This window comes from Mustela lutreola, chromosome 6 (assembly GCF_030435805.1).
Source record: "Mustela lutreola isolate mMusLut2 chromosome 6, mMusLut2.pri, whole genome shotgun sequence".
In the NCBI taxonomy this organism is placed as follows: Eukaryota; Metazoa; Chordata; class Mammalia; order Carnivora; family Mustelidae; genus Mustela; species Mustela lutreola.
The window spans coordinates 40787712-40803220 of NC_081295.1; the positions used below are offsets into that span (position 1 = coordinate 40787712).

The 15509-nt window shown below is 38.8% G+C and overlaps 1 protein-coding gene across 2 annotated transcripts in view; it reads left to right on the forward strand.

Moving 5' to 3' along the window:
- The window catches only part of MDN1 (midasin AAA ATPase 1), a 172411-nt gene that overhangs the window by 34749 nt on the left and 122153 nt on the right, over nucleotides 1-15509 (forward strand). For both annotated transcript variants that reach the window (XM_059177084.1, XM_059177085.1), the window contains exons 10-15: nucleotides 2275-2468; nucleotides 3400-3481; nucleotides 5616-5711; nucleotides 7145-7257; nucleotides 8482-8630; nucleotides 9957-10017. In XM_059177084.1, coding sequence (XP_059033067.1) covers nucleotides 2275-2468; nucleotides 3400-3481; nucleotides 5616-5711; nucleotides 7145-7257; nucleotides 8482-8630; nucleotides 9957-10017 — 695 coding nt within the window. The remainder of the gene's footprint in view (nucleotides 1-2274; nucleotides 2469-3399; nucleotides 3482-5615; nucleotides 5712-7144; nucleotides 7258-8481; nucleotides 8631-9956; nucleotides 10018-15509) is intronic.

The following is a 15509-nucleotide window of genomic DNA, read 5'->3' on the forward strand; positions in this document are numbered from 1 at the left end:
CGGGATCATGACCTGAGCCGAAGGCAGAGGCTTTAACCCACTGAGCCACTCAGGTGCTCCCCAGACAATATTTCTAATATATACATGTTTCCCTTCTTCTCAAATAGACTTGTCGGAATAAATCCATATCATAAAAGCTTATAATCCAATATTATGATCACCAGGTATTCTGCAGAAAATTCTCAATAATTGTTGAAGTAAATAGAACTACATCATTTGGTTTTTAATTTCTGTCATTTGCTTTTTAAAGATCAGCTGCTTTTTATCAGTACTTAAAATTAGCTCCTTTTGAATAAATGAAACAAGATGGGTTCGGGAGGGAGACAAACCATAAGAGACTCTTTTTTTTTTTTTTTTTTTTTTAAGATTTTTATTTATTTGTTAGAGAGAGAGAGAGATACAGAGCGCAAGCACAGGCAGACAGAGTGGCAGGCAGAGGGAGAAGCAGGCTCCCTGCCGAACAAGGAGCCCGATGCGGGACTCGATCCCAGGATGCTGGGATCATGACCTGAGCCGAAGGCAGCCGCTTAACCAACTGAGCCACCCAGGCGTCCCCCATAAGAGACTCTTAATCTCGCAAACTGAACGTTGCCAGGGGCAGGGGGGTAGGGGTAGGGTGGTTGGGTTATGGACATTGGGGAAGGTATGTGCTATGGTGAGTGCTGTGAATTGTAAACCTGGTGATTCACAGACCTGTACTTCTGGGGCTAATAATACATTATATGTTAATAAAAAAATAAAATATGTTAATTAAAATAAATTATAAAATAAAAATATGTTAATAAAAAATAAAAGATTAAAAAAAAAATTCGCTCCTTTTACTGTTTTCCTATTAACTGCTTCTGATTGCTTTTGCTGAGAAATTACCTAACAAGCATTACTGGAATAGTGTGTGTTAATTAATTTATTTATGAAGATTTATTTGTTTATTTTAAAGACTTTATTTATTTATTTGACAGACAGAGATAACAAGTAGGCAGAAAGGCAGGCAGGGGGTGAGGGCATGGAGAAGTAGACTCCCTGCTGAGCAGAGAGCCTGATGTGGGACTTGATCCCAGGACCCTGGGATCATGACTGAGCTGAAGGCAGCGGCCCAACCCACTGAGGCACCCAGGCACCCTATTTGTTTATTTTAGAGAAAGTGTGTGCATGTGAGCATGTGGGTTGGAGGGGTAGAGGAGAATCTCAAGCAAACTCCGTGCTGAGCGCAGACCCTACCTCAGGTCTCAGTCTCACAACCTGAGATCCTGACCTGAGCAAAGCCAAAAGTTGAACATTTAACCAACTAAGCCACCCAGGTGCCCCTAGCATTGTGTTTAAAATTAAAGTAGTACTTTCAGGATTCTTAAGTGAGTAAATTCCTGGGACTTGATATATATGTTGCCTGGAGACCCTTTTCCCATCTGGCTTCTACACCCTCAGTTGTGTAAATGGTGAGATTGCCAGATTACTGTGTTCTGTCTAGCAAAAAGTTGTGATCTTTGAGGGGGAAAGGGGTATGGGCAGAAGTTCTTATACAGTAGTTCCCCTTATCCTTGGTCTGCTTTTTGTGCTTTCAGTTACCCACGGTGAACCTCAGTCCAGAAACAGATGGTCCTTTTGATGTGTAGTCAGAAGGTCAATAGTAGCCTGACACTGTATCATAATGCTTGGGTCATTCACCTCACTTCATCGTGTAGGCATTTATCATCTCACATTATCATAGTACATGTTATTTTGAGAGACCACAGCCATATAATTTTTATTAAAGTGAGTTGTAATTGTTCTATTTTATCATTAGTTATTATTGTTAATCTCTTAGTGTGCCTAATTTATACATTAAACTTTATCATAGGTATGTCTGTTTTGGAAAAAAAAACATAGTATATATAGGGTTTCATTCTATCTGTTGTTTTAGGCATCCACTGGGGATCTTGGGGTACTACTGTACTTGGTACAAATTTCATACAGAAATTCATTTTTTGCTTGACTACTATTAGCAGGAACGTACATGTGCTTTTATTTATTTATATAGAAAGATTTATATATTTATTTGGGAGAGAGTAGAAGCGAGAGTGGGTTGGGGAGAGACAGAAGGAGAAAGAGAAACCTTGAGCAGACTCACTCCTGAGCAAGGGCCCCAGTGCAGGGCTTGATCCTAGGACCCTAAGAGCTGAAATCAAGAGCTGGCTGCCTAACCAAATGAACCACCCAGGCATCCCTTACATGTGCTTTTAAAAATCACTGTGTCTGCTGCTAAATTCTCTTTGTTTTTTTTTCCCCTCTGTCTGTCAGGTTCTTCAGAACAGATATCCCAGCCTTTTGGCAGTAGCTGATCACCTGCTTGACATTTACATCCAACTTACTGGAGAGAAGCATCTCTCTCGCAGTGATAGTTCTGTTACCTGTGAACAGGCACCTGAGGAAGTTTCAGAAACCAGAAGAGAAAACAAAAGACTAAGCCTTGAGGGAAGAGAATTGTCTCTAAGGTATGAGTTGTTATTTTATTTATTTATTTTTTTAAGTAGGCTCCATGCCTATGCTGGGTCTCGAACTCATGACCCTGAGGTCAAACATCGCATACTCCACCAATTGAGCCAGCCAGGTGCCCCTTGAGTTGATGATTTAAAAATTGCTTTCCTTAAAAGTTCTTAGCAGCTAAGACTGAATGGTTATGAGAAGTCCAGTTTGAAATTAGACCTATGGAGTGCTTCGTGGTGTTGGATCCTATTTTTAGGTCCTATAGTTAATGATTAGGAAGGCTTATAAAGGGAATATATTATTTTAGCTTTAAAAAATATCTTCGGGGGCACCTGACTGGCTCAGTGGGTAGAACATTCAACTCTTAGAGTCATGAGTTGAAGCCCCACGTTGGATATGGAGGCTACTTAAAAAAAAAAAAGAAAGAAAATAACTTTAAAAGTCAAGGTTGAGATTACTTACTGATGTAATTCTTTCACTAGCTTTTCTTTTGTGACAGTTGGGGTCTTAAATAAGACCCTTGGAGTTTGCTATATATAGTGAGTTCTGTACCTTTACTTTCTTTTCTCAGTGGTTGATTTGCCTTTTGAGAAGTGAGCATTAGGAATGGCCAACTCCCCTGTGTTTGCTCTGAGAGTTAGTTGCCCACCCTCCCAACCTTGTCTGGCATGGATTGGAGTAAAATGTGGAATAAGAGTAAGTGGAAATCCCACTTACTCTTTCCCCTGCACTTTATTGTTCAGCAGTGACCAATTTTAGTAAGTGGATTTCCACTTACTCTTTCCCCTGCACTTTTTTGTCTTTATAATGCCAGAGAAACAGAGAGACTTCATTGTCAGGTGTTCCCTAGATTTACGTGGATTGAATTTAACTTTGATGCTTTTGATGTCTTTGGCCTATGGTCTTTTATTTCCTGGCTTTTTTTTTTTTTTTTTAAAGGGATCTACTGAATTGGTGTAATAGGATTGTCCAATGTTTTGACAGTCTTTCTTCATCAGCATCCTTAAATATTTTTCAAGAGGTAAGATAGAGTCTTCCTGTTTGTTTTCTTTCTATTCTGTAAGGCTGTTGATTTTCATTGTTATTTTCTGTCTCTTGGCTGCTATCAGAACTTTTCTTTTGCGTTTATTATCCCTAGCTGATTAAAACTAAACTAATGTTGTCTTAAAACTAATTGGGCTTAATCAATGTTTTTTGGTTTTTAAACAGATTACTATGAATTGCAAGTATAGTTTAGACAGAGTAAAACAGACACGGAAAAATAAAATGAGAAGAAAATCTCCCAGGTGTTAATAAAGTAAAATATCAAGTGTTTCTAAAATGTTTAGTATTAGAAGCACTGGGCTGGCTCAGTCAGTGGAGCATAAAACTCTTGATCATGTGTTTGAGCCCCATTTTGGGCATGGAGCCTACTTAAAAAATGCTCAGTATTTATTTTTACATATAATTTCATTGTCTGATAGAGTTGTATTTGTCTGATCCCTCCACTTGCTGAGTAGGGTCTTTTGCTTTAGTCGAGAGGAATTTATGTGGGGGTTACAAAGTATAGCCTTGTATGCTGGGCTTGGCCAAAAAATGTGTTGTGTGGGAGGGAAACCTGATTGAATTACAACTCTACCATATTCAGTAAGAACAGGGAGAATTTTATTTCTGCTTGCTTAAAAATAAAAGTGCTACTGTATGGAGATCTGTGGGATCTTAAAGCAGTGACCAATTTTGATTATAAAGTGTTCCGGTTTTTAAGGGTACTCGCGTGGCTTAGTCAGTTAAGCATTTAGCTCAAGTCATGATCTCAGGATTGTGAGATTGAGCCCCACATCAGGCTCCACCCTGGGCATGGAGCCTGTTTAAGCTTTTCTCTTCTTCTCTGCTTGGTCTTTCTGGCCTAGCCAGCCCCTCTATTAAACTATTAAAGGTCCATCAAGAGTCACCTTGCTTAACTTAATAAACTCATGTATGGTCCAAAGGGACCCTAGTGAATAAAAAAAGACATTTCCTACTCCTGGTAATGCCAAGGGTTTTTGAAGCTCTGTCCTTCAGGTATTAGGGACAAGGATTAGGTAAATTCTCTCTCTCTTTTTAAATGCTTAGATTAAGTTTATTGATAATTTACACTTGGTGGTAGCAGAGCTATGAGTGTTTACCACACTCATAGTATCCTTCTATTCTCATTTTTTGTCTTGTCTTTCCTGTAAATAGAAATTTAGCAAAATGCTTAATGTATTCAAATTTGAAGTTTTTTGGGTAGAATTTACTTTTGGTGGTGATATGTACTCTATATTTAATTACATCAGAAGACCTATCTGGTGGTGCCTGGGTGGTTCAGTGGTTCAGTTGGTTAAGCCTCTGACTCTTGACCTTAGCTCAGTTCTTGATCTCGTGAATTCAAGCCCACATTTTTTACTTTGAACACACATACACACACACACCCCACCACCACCACCACCACCAAAAACACATACCTGGTTGGCCTATCAGTAATTGCTGAGATTAAGTACTGGATTAGGGTAATGATAATGTGGTCTTTTTATGGCGCACCAGGAGTTTGCCTTTATAGCTAGAAAGTAAACTTTTGGTATTACTTCTATGGCTTAAGAGTCAGTTCCCCCCCACCCCCCATGAACCATAGACCTAATGATTAACACTAATTCTGTTTTTGCCTGAATTTCAGATTTGTAAAATGAAGCTTTTTTTTTTTTTAAATTATTTATTTTAGAGAGAGAGAGTGAGCAAGGATGGGGGGAGAGGTAGAGGGAGAGGAGGAGAGTCCTCAAGCAGATTCCATGCTGAACACAGAGCCCAGTGTGGGGCTTGATCCCAGGACCTTGACATCATGACCTGAGCCGAAATCAAGAATCAGACACTCAACCAACTGAGCCACCCAGGCGCCCTGTAAAGTGAAGCTTTTTCTGTTTGCTTGTTTGTTTTTTCCCTAATTAGTATTTTGATAGTAAAGCCTTTACATTTGTTTGTATCCTATCTCTATTATGGTAAGGTCCTTGAGTCTAGGGCTGGTACCTTATTTTTATTCTCCTTAGTCTTACAGAAATGTTCCTGCTGGTTTTTTGTTCTTTTTGTGGCCAGAATGGTGGTGCTCTGTTATTAATGAGGTATTTTAAAAAATCAGTTGACATTGACCTTGGTTATTTTAATAGGCTCTGGACTGTTTCACAGCAATGCTTTCTAAGCATACAAGCAAACTGAAAATGGCAGAAATTATTGGAAGTAAATTGAACATTTCCAAGAAAAAGGTATGTAGTGCTATTTTTACTTCTCTGTTGAAAGGAAGCTGTGTATTTACTTTACTTGCTAGTCTCTGGTCCTTACCTGGAACAGTTCCTTTGCAATAACTACCTCCTTTGTCAAAGTTGGTAGTTTCGTTGTTACCTGTCATGGACATTAAGCTCTTACTATCTCTTAAGTAAGTAGTTCTGATATGTTCTGCATTCTTAAAGTGTGCACACATGCATGTACCACATGCATGCTTTATTTAAAATGTACCACATGCATGCTTTATTTTCTTCAGTGTTTTAATGAAGATGTTATTCTGTAGATTGTGGGCTCAGGACTGGAACTGTTTTATTAACACCTTTGTCTGTAGTTTTATTCAGGATTAGATTTTTTCCCACTTTTCATTAATGTCAAACATAAGAAAAGTTAAAAAGAATAGTACCAACAGACACCAAGAATAGTACAAAGAATAGTACTTAGGTTCATTGCTAACATTTTTAATACTTTGCTGTTCTTATTTTATTACAAAATACATATTTTTGGAGGAGAGAGCCTTTCAGCAGTAGTGATGGTAGCCAGGAAAATGTCTGAGGTCTATCATGCAGCAGATACCTGGCATTCCCAAATAAATGATGACACAAAAAACCCTTATGTCAGGAACTGATATAGAAGTATTCCTTAAGGTTCTGAAACTGTTGGGATGGTTTTAGCTGCAGGTGACAGAACATCTACCAAAAGGGGCTTAAGTAATAATTATAGTAGGCAAAAGAAAAGAAAAGAAAAAGAAACTACCACAATTGGGTTAAAAAGAACAGTATTTATCCCCTTTGGTTGAAGAAAGATTTGTTTTCCCTGAACACTTTGCTACCCCTTTCATTCCTGCCCCAAATCTAAACAAAATCTGGGTTCTTAGGTTGGTGACAAGGACAAAAGAGGAACGAAACGGCTGTTGGGTAGATATCCTGGAAGCACCTGTCACAGCTTCTTTCTGTGTTCTGGCTGTAGGGAGATGCACCATGGTTCCATCAAGTCACTGTTCCCTCTATTATTTTAAAATCTAAAGCAGAGAAAAGCATAGCTGAAGAAAAAACACTGATTTTTTTCATAAATCTTAGGAGTAGAACTTTCTGTTCATTTGCTATTGGAATATGTCAGTGTGTTCACTTTAGATATAGGCAGATACGGGCGTATTTGAATGAATAAATATGAATGAATGAAAAATACAGGGCAACATTCATGATCAGTGTTTTAAAAAACATTAGAAATACAGAAAATTTTTAAAAAGACATATTTAAAGCTAGCTCGCCTATCTTGAAGGTAGAAAGTACTTGGTAAAGGGCTAGTTAGAGGGGCACAGTAAACCATAGTAAGCCACATGGATGAGGAAATGTTTGAAGAGTATACAAAAAAATTTTTTTAAGACTACAGAATTTTACTCTGTCTCCTCCCATAGGCCGAATTCTTCTGTCAGCTTTATAAACCGGAAATTGTGATCAATGAGCTAGATGTGCAAGTGGGTCGAGTGCGGCTTCTACGGAAACAAAGTGAGGCTGTCCACATACAGAGGTAAATAGACTCTCAATTAGTCTGAGACTGTGGGGTTAGGAACATGATAGAAGGACTAGTCCAGCCCCTTGTGTCTGACCAGAATGTGTGTGAATGGTGATCCCTCCACTGTGCTGGATGGTAAGAAGCAGTAGTTTTCTAAAGTATATTCTGTAAAATTAGATGTTAATAGGTGAAGGAGGTGATGAGGGTGATTAAGGCCTTGGAAGTAGCAAAGATGTATTTTTTATTTTATTCACTTTGTGTATTTAGCAAAGTAAACCTCACTTGGAAGTCAGGTGAGGTCCTGTTGTTAGTCTGTTAATTCCTAGAATTTTACAAGATTCTGAGCTCTAGTTACCATTTATTAAATACTTACTATATGCCTAGTATTGTGCTAAGCGCTTTGCATATGTTTTCTCATGTGGTGGTTATAATAATTTTATGAATTAACTTATTATTGTCTTACGACTGCCATAACAACTTACCATAAACTTGGTAGCCTAAAACAATAGATATTTATTTCCTCGCAGTTCTGCAGACTAGAAATCTGAAATCATGATGTTGGCAGGGCCACATTTCCACTGAAGGCTTTTGCCTCCTCCTGTCTTCTGAAGACTACCAGCAATCTTTGGTGTTCCTTGTCTCTGTAGTTACATTTCTCCCATCTCTGTCTCTGTCATCATATCATCTTTCTTGTGTGTGTTTGTGTTTCTGAGTCTCTCTCTGTCTTTGTAAGAACACCAGTCATTGGATTTAAGGCTCACTCTTAAACCCAGTATGATAGGATTTTAACTTATTTATATCTGCAAAGACCTTCTTTTCATATAAGGTCACATTCATAGGTTCTGAGTTAACATGAATTTTTGGGGGAGTCTGTTCAACCCACAATAATAGTAGCTCTGATCCAAATTTTATAGGTGAGGAAACCCAGGCTAGGAGATAGGAGAGGCTAAGTAATTTGCCTAAGACGACATAGCTAGTACAGATAATGTCTTATCTTATTGGTCTTTGGAATCTCTAGAGTCTAGTAAAGTACCAGGTATATAAATACTCAGTGTTTGTAGAATGAATGAATTCTGCAATTCATAGGCTATGAGGATATCTGTTTTATATCTTGAAGACAGCTACTGTGAGTTACCTTCTGATTTTTGTGGAGTCTGGAAAATCTGGTTCCTCAAAACAACACTTAAGGACAATTTGCAGCCTGTTTCTCTGACCACTTACTTGTTTTCCCCTTCCCAGGGAGAGGCTCACTTTTGCTCCCACGAGGCCATCCTCTGTTCTTATTGAACAGCTCGCAGTGTGTGTTAGCAAAGGGGAACCTGTGTTGCTGGTGGGAGAGACCGGGACTGGCAAAACCTCTACTGTCCAGTACTTGGCTCACATTACAGGTAAGTTAGAGGGGAAGCACTCTGCCCCCAGATAATAACCATTTCACACTGATTGCCTTCCCCCTCCACCCTTAAATAAAAAGTCCACAAAATACTAGAGTTTAAAAAGTGCCACTACTCCGCTTTGCCTGGAAATCACCACTGGAAATTTTTTCCTTGGAAATAATGTAATTTTTTTCCCCTGGAAATAACCACTGTTAATAGCTTGGCATTAATTTTTTTTTTTTTTTTTGGGTTCTAATCTATGGTCTGCAAATATATAAATATTTAAGTTTGGTTTTATGTTGAAAAAATGGGATTCTATGTATATGTATTGCAGTTAATAAGGAAATTAGACATCTTTAAAATAGAACTGCCTAGGGGCGCCTGGGTGGCTCAGTGGGTTAAAGCCTCTGCCTTCGGCTCGGGTCATGATCCCAGGGTCCTGGGATCTAGCCCCACATTAGGCTCTCTGCTCAGCAGGGAGCCTGCTTCCTCTCCTCTCTCTCTGCCTGCCTCTTCACCTACTTGTGATCTCTGCCTGTCAAACAAATAAAAAAATAAATTAATTAAAAAAAATAAAGGTCTCGGGGTGCCTGGGTGGCTCAGTGGGTTAAGCCGCTGCCTTCTGCTCAGGTCATGATCTCAGGGTCCTGGGATCGAGTCCCGCATCGGGCTCTCTGCTCAGCAGGGAGCCTGCTTCCTCCTCTCCTCTCTCTGCCTGCCTCTCTGCCTACTTGTGATCTCTCTCTGTCAAATAAATAAATAAATAATCTTTTTTTTTTTTTTTTTTTTTTAAAGATTTTATTTATTTATTTGTCAGAGAGAGAGTGAGCGAGAGCGAGCACAGGTAGACAGAGTGGAAGGAAGAGTCAGAGGGAGAAGCAGGCTCCCTGCGGAGCAAGGAGCCCGATGTGGGACTCGATCCCAGGACGCTGGGATCATGACCTGAGCTGAAGGCAGCTGCTCAACCAACTGAGCCACCCAGGCGTCCCTAAATAAATAATCTTAAAAAAAAAAAATAAAGGTCTCATTTCTATTTAATGACTAAATAATAATATTCCATACTGGATGTTTATTTAATTCTAATTTATAGACATTGACTTACTGAAGGAATTTTTTTGTTGTTTTCAGTTATCTGATACTGATACACAATCTTGTACACATCTTTCTGGGTTAGGTGAAAATTTCGGATGGTTGAAATTCCTGAAAGTAAAATAAGAGAATCGGAGGAAGTATACCTTTAAAGATTTGCCATATGCCTATGCTTACGTATCCTTTAGGATCACTGGATATAAATAGTCTTGAAATTTTGAGAGTGACCCTTTTGCCCTTTCTTTTTAAAAGGCCACCGTTTGAGGGTTGTCAATATGAATCAACAGAGTGACACTGCAGACTTGCTTGGGGGGTAAGTATGGTTTAAAATTGTTTTCTTGTTATTTTGTGTTCACTGCTTGAGGGAACAAATAGTTTTTCCTTTCAAAACTCAAAATTAGCATTAGAAAAAGGTTCAAAGACTTGTACCCCTACTCCAGCAGGTTATTTATAGGACTTTATTGAGGAGCTCTTGGATGTATAGATGTTTCTCTTCACTTTTTTTTTTTTTTTTAAGATTTTATTTATTTATTTGACAGAGGCGTAGTGAGAGAGCAAACACAAGCATGTAGAGTAGGAGAAGGAGAAGCAGGCTTCCTGCCGAGCAGGGAGCCTGATGGAGGACTCCATCCCAGGACCCTGGAATCATGACCTGAGCTGAAGGCAGACTCTTAACTGACTGAGCCAGCCAGGCATCCCTATTTCTCTTTATTGTAAAGAACACTTGAGGTTCTTGCTCTCAAAGATCATGCTGGAATGGAGAGGGAAAAAAACCCAAGTATATGATCAGTTACTATTTGTGTGTACAGTCATTTGTCTGAAGCGTACATTCTGGAGTCACAGTGCCTTGGAGCTAGACGCTCTCCTGCAGTTCTATTATCTTTGAAACATAAAGTAGCTCTCTGCTTGGTTAAATGCTGCTCATGGGACTCCATTGTGGTCATTAAAATGCCCTTCTGTATTGGTGTTTTTTAATATGTTTGGTTCATATTGAGTATGTTCGGTTTGTGCTGAAGGCTATAAAATTGATGGATGCTATTGGCATACCTTATGTTGAGCGATATTGGGGATCTGTCCCATTAACTCAGAACAATTGCTTAAAAAAATCCTTAAAGGCATAAAGTAGAAATTATTGTCTTTTTTGCTCTTAATGGCATCTACCAGAAAGCCTTTCATTTATCTGTTTTTTTTGGGCCACCTTAACAGCAGTTTTTATTTTCACTTTCTTTGTCTTATATTCCTCCTTGCTATGGGTAGATTGCTACTTTGAATCCTGTTTCTTTTGGTACTTTTTCTTTTTCCTTTTTCTGTTCTACACATACTAGTAATGATGTACTGAATGCTTTTAAATATATGTTCTATCTTAAGATCCATTACCTGAGGCTTATCTTTCTTACTCTAATTCTACTTTCACTTTGTTATTTTTTTCCCTGGTAATCTTTCTACTCTAGTTTTATTTTACTACTGTCAGTTAATTGACACTTAATCTCCCCTTTCCTTCATTGAGGTACTTGGCAATATGTTCTTACTAATATATAGAATTAGTTACTTAACTATATATATCTATAATACCGTGTATTTCTCTCTATTCTGTATCTCTGTATGTCTTCAGGAATATTCTCCTGTTAATGCATTCCTAAAACAAATGGCTGGCGTTTTCTTTCTTTCTTTTTTTTTTTAAGTATTTATTTATTTATTTGACAGAGACACAGTGAGAGAGGGAACATAAGCAGGGGGAGTGGGAGAAGCAGGCTTCCTGCCGAGCAGGGTACCTGACGGAGGACTCAATCCCAGGACCCTGGGATCATGACCAGAGCCAAAGGCAGACTCTTAATGACTGAGCCACCCAGGAGCCCCACAAATGGCTGGTCTTGTACTGATTGAACATGTATTGGGTTTGTCTCTGCTAAGAATTTGTAGTGTTATGTCAGCCATTGTAAGTAGTTTTAAACATAGTGAGTACAGAGATGCCCGTTTGTGTCCTGATGCAATTGATAGTAAAACGATTGGAATCAGAATATGGTACCTGGAGTTTTATTTTAGTGCCAACTTCCTAAAAAGAGTATATATTCATTTTTTCCTTATTAGTAGGTTAGCTTCAGTTATCAAATAGAAAACTTATATATGCTTCAGTGTTTGTCTGATTGGAAATGTGCTTTGCTTTCTATATTTTTGTATTACTGGAAAGTGGCATAAATCAAATCTTTTAATGGATAACATATTGTAGATGCGTGGATGACTCCTTTGCTTATGAGTTTTTGTGAGTAAGATGGAAAGACTAAAAAATAACTTTAGAAAGACAAAGGACTGGGGGTGCCTGGGTGGCTCAGTTGGTTGGACGACTGCCTTCGGCTCAGGTCATGATCCTGGAGTCTCGGGATGGAGTCCCACATCGGGATCCCAGCATCATGGGGAGTCTGCTTCTCCCTCTGACCTTCTCATCGCTCATGTTCTCTCTCACTGTCTCTCTCTCAAATAAATAAATAAAATCTTAAAAAAAAAAAAAAAGAAAGACAAAGGACTGGAAAACAAAATTCAAGAGTTGCAGGGAGATAGGATAGAGAAAGTGTAATATTTCTATTTTGCAGATGTGTGGTTTCATTTGTTTCATTAGGTTTTATAACTATGTTAAACATATTTTACAGGGGCGCCTGGGTGGCTCAGTGGGTTAAGCCTCTGCCTTCGGCTCAGGTCATGATCTCAGGGTCCTGGAATCTAGTCCCACATGGGGCTCTCTGCTCAGCGGGGAGCCTGCTTCCCCCTCTCTCTCTGCCTGCCTCTCTGCCTACTTGTGATCTCTCTCTCTCTGTCAAATAAATAAATAAGATCTTTTTAAAAAACCCCATATTTTACACGTCAAATAATATGAAAATATAAAAGGGATTTATAGACTAATTAGTTTGTTTTGCAAATCTGGATCCTTTAGATTGATTTTAAAAAGAGTATAATTGAGAATAAAGACATTTTATAAAAGTAAAGCTTCAAAGATCATCAGTCTTCAACTGTGTTATACAGATTGCCTTCTGATCTTTGTTAATATATGTACTCCCTTTTTTTTTTTTTTAAATTAGCACTAGCATGGTACATTTTTTTCCTTCATTTAAGGGTTTTTTGTTTTGTTTTGTTTTGGTGCAAAATGGTGGTTTATTAAAGCATGGGGACAGGACCCGTGGGCAAGAAGAGCTGCTGCCAGAGTTTTTTGTTTTTTTAAAGTGGGCTCCACACCCAGTGTGGGGCTTGAACTAATGACCCTGAGATCAAGAACTGCATGCTCTACTGACTGAGCCAGCTGGGATCCCCTCCATTTAATTTTTAACTCATGTAAAAAAAAATTTTTTTTTTAGATTTTATTTTTAAGTAATCTCTATACCTAGCATGGGGCTCGAACCTATAACACTGAGATCAAGTGAGCCAGCCACGCGCCCCTGTTATTCTGGTAGGCAGAACATAGACCTTCAGATTACCTGTGAGTAGAGAACTAAACAAGTTCCAACAGAGTTGGGGGTGAAGAGAACTTAGGATGAGACTCTGAAAAAGAGTAGAGGACACAGGGGACTTAGATGAAGCAGATAAAATCATTCCAGAAAGAGAAACTCTAGGTCGAAATGGCAAAACCCAGAGCACGGGTTCACAGCATTCTTGATAGAGAAGGGGATTGGGAAGGGCAACCTCCTAGGGAGAAACATGACCCTTGGAGAAGTTGGCAATGAAGGAAAGAAAAAAATGGGAGGAGAATTAAAGGTCTTATAGAAATGGAGAAGCCACCAACTTGCATGCTCTTTTTTTGCAACCCATGGAAACCTCTGTACTGAAGAGAACAGGGCAGAAGTGCATGCTCATAAATTTGGAAAACTGATTCTAAAATGAAGAAGAGTGTTTATCATTTCGGTTACTCAGCATGTACTATTTTATATTCTTTCACATGTTACAGTATTAGTCATTTTCTTTTACCCAATTTCAAATAAATTCTTCTGAGAGTGTTATGTTCTCTTAGGTGTCAGGTTTGGTTCCCGCTGAGTATTTGTGTTGCAGCTCATTTTTTTCTTTCTTTCTGAAATGTGTCTATGTTAATTCATTTTTTTCATCACTTGAAAAATTGACTTTTATTGATTTAACTGTCTTAGCCACTATGCTGTGCTTTAAATGAACAGATGCTTCTTTTAGTCTCTTTTGCAGTATTAAGCTGCTATTTTCATGAATTCAATAGACTTGAGCCACTTAATAATGTTAATAATTATAACAGCTAATTCTTGTATGTATTCAGGTTCCAGGCACTATTTGGAGTCCTTTATTTCTTATTTTTCAAAGATTTATTTATTTATTTATTTATTTATTTTAGAGAGAGAGCAAGAGAGTGTGGTGGGCGGAGCAGGAGGGGAGAGAGAGAATCTTCAAGCTGACTCCCCACTAAGCATGGAGCTCAATGCAGGGCTAGATCCCAGGACCTTGAGATTGTGACCTGATCTTAAACCAAGAGTGGGTCACTTAACCGACTGTGCCACCCAAGCGCCCTGTAGTCCTTTATTTGTGTTAACTCAGTTTGCATTTTTAGCAACCATGAGGCACAGACTATTACCCCAGTTCATACATGAGGGATTAAACCTTATTAAGGTAATGGCTGGTTCTTGTTTAAACCAAGGCCATCTATACAGAGTGTCTGTGGTTTTTCTTTTTTTAATATTTTATTTATTTATTTGACAGAGATCACAAGTAGGCAGAGAGGTAGGCAGAGAGAGAGGGGGAAGCAGGCTCCCCACGGAACAGAGAGCCCGATGTGGGACTAGATCCCAGGACCCTGGGATCATGACCGGAGCCGAAGGCAGAGGCTTTAACCCACTGAGCCACCCAAGGCACCCAAGTGTCTGTGTATTTGATCATTACTCTGCTGTCTCAGTTAGCTTTGGGTTCCATTTGTACTGTCATCTTTAAGACTAGCAATTTTATTTAAATAAAATTTGTGTTTTGTTCAGTTCCTCACTACTTTTGTTCATCATTGTTTCCTTGGTCCAGTCTATAGGTCTCTCATCTTTGTTTCTTCTCCTAACTTCCCAAAGGTTTCTCTTCCATTCAATAGTTAATGGTCGTTCAAAGGTATCATGAGAACACATATGTCTCAAATCCTTTCACCAATTTTCGGGCCATTTAGAGTATACTCCAAAGGCTTTTTTTGACTTCTGAGGTCCTCCGTAATCTGGAACTGGCACTTCTCTGACATAATTTCCTTTGTCTGGCTCTGCCACTGAGCTCGAGTCACACACTTGTACCTAGATGCTTGCTGTGCTCTCTCTGACATCCCTTGCCTCCCACAGATGTTTGGCTTAGCTCCTTTGCTTGCTTGATTTGGGTCACTTTCAAATTCCCATCTTTAACCAAGTCTCTGACTACCATGTCTAAATTACCAGTGCCTTCTTCACCCAATCCTTTATATTTATATTCATAGCACTTACTACTACTTGATGTTTTATAGTAGATATATTTTTTCTATTGTCTCTTTCTTTGGATTGTAAGCTACAGTGGGGTCTTGTTTACTCAGTGCCTAACAACTAACAGGTACTTAGTAAATTTTTGTTGACTAAATAGAGTAAATAAATGGCTTTACTAATGTGTTAGTGCTTACTGGTAAGTGTAAATGAGTTTGAAGTTCTCATGCTCTTTCTCTCTGGAATCAGACTCTTTCATAGATGCCCTGTATCAGGGCCTCGGTGTTACTCATTTCATGGTTCCTCCCTCACAGTCCAATGAGTAAATAGTGTCCAGTTCTCTAGTTGTGCTTCACTATTCTGAAACATATTTGGTATTGTTTCA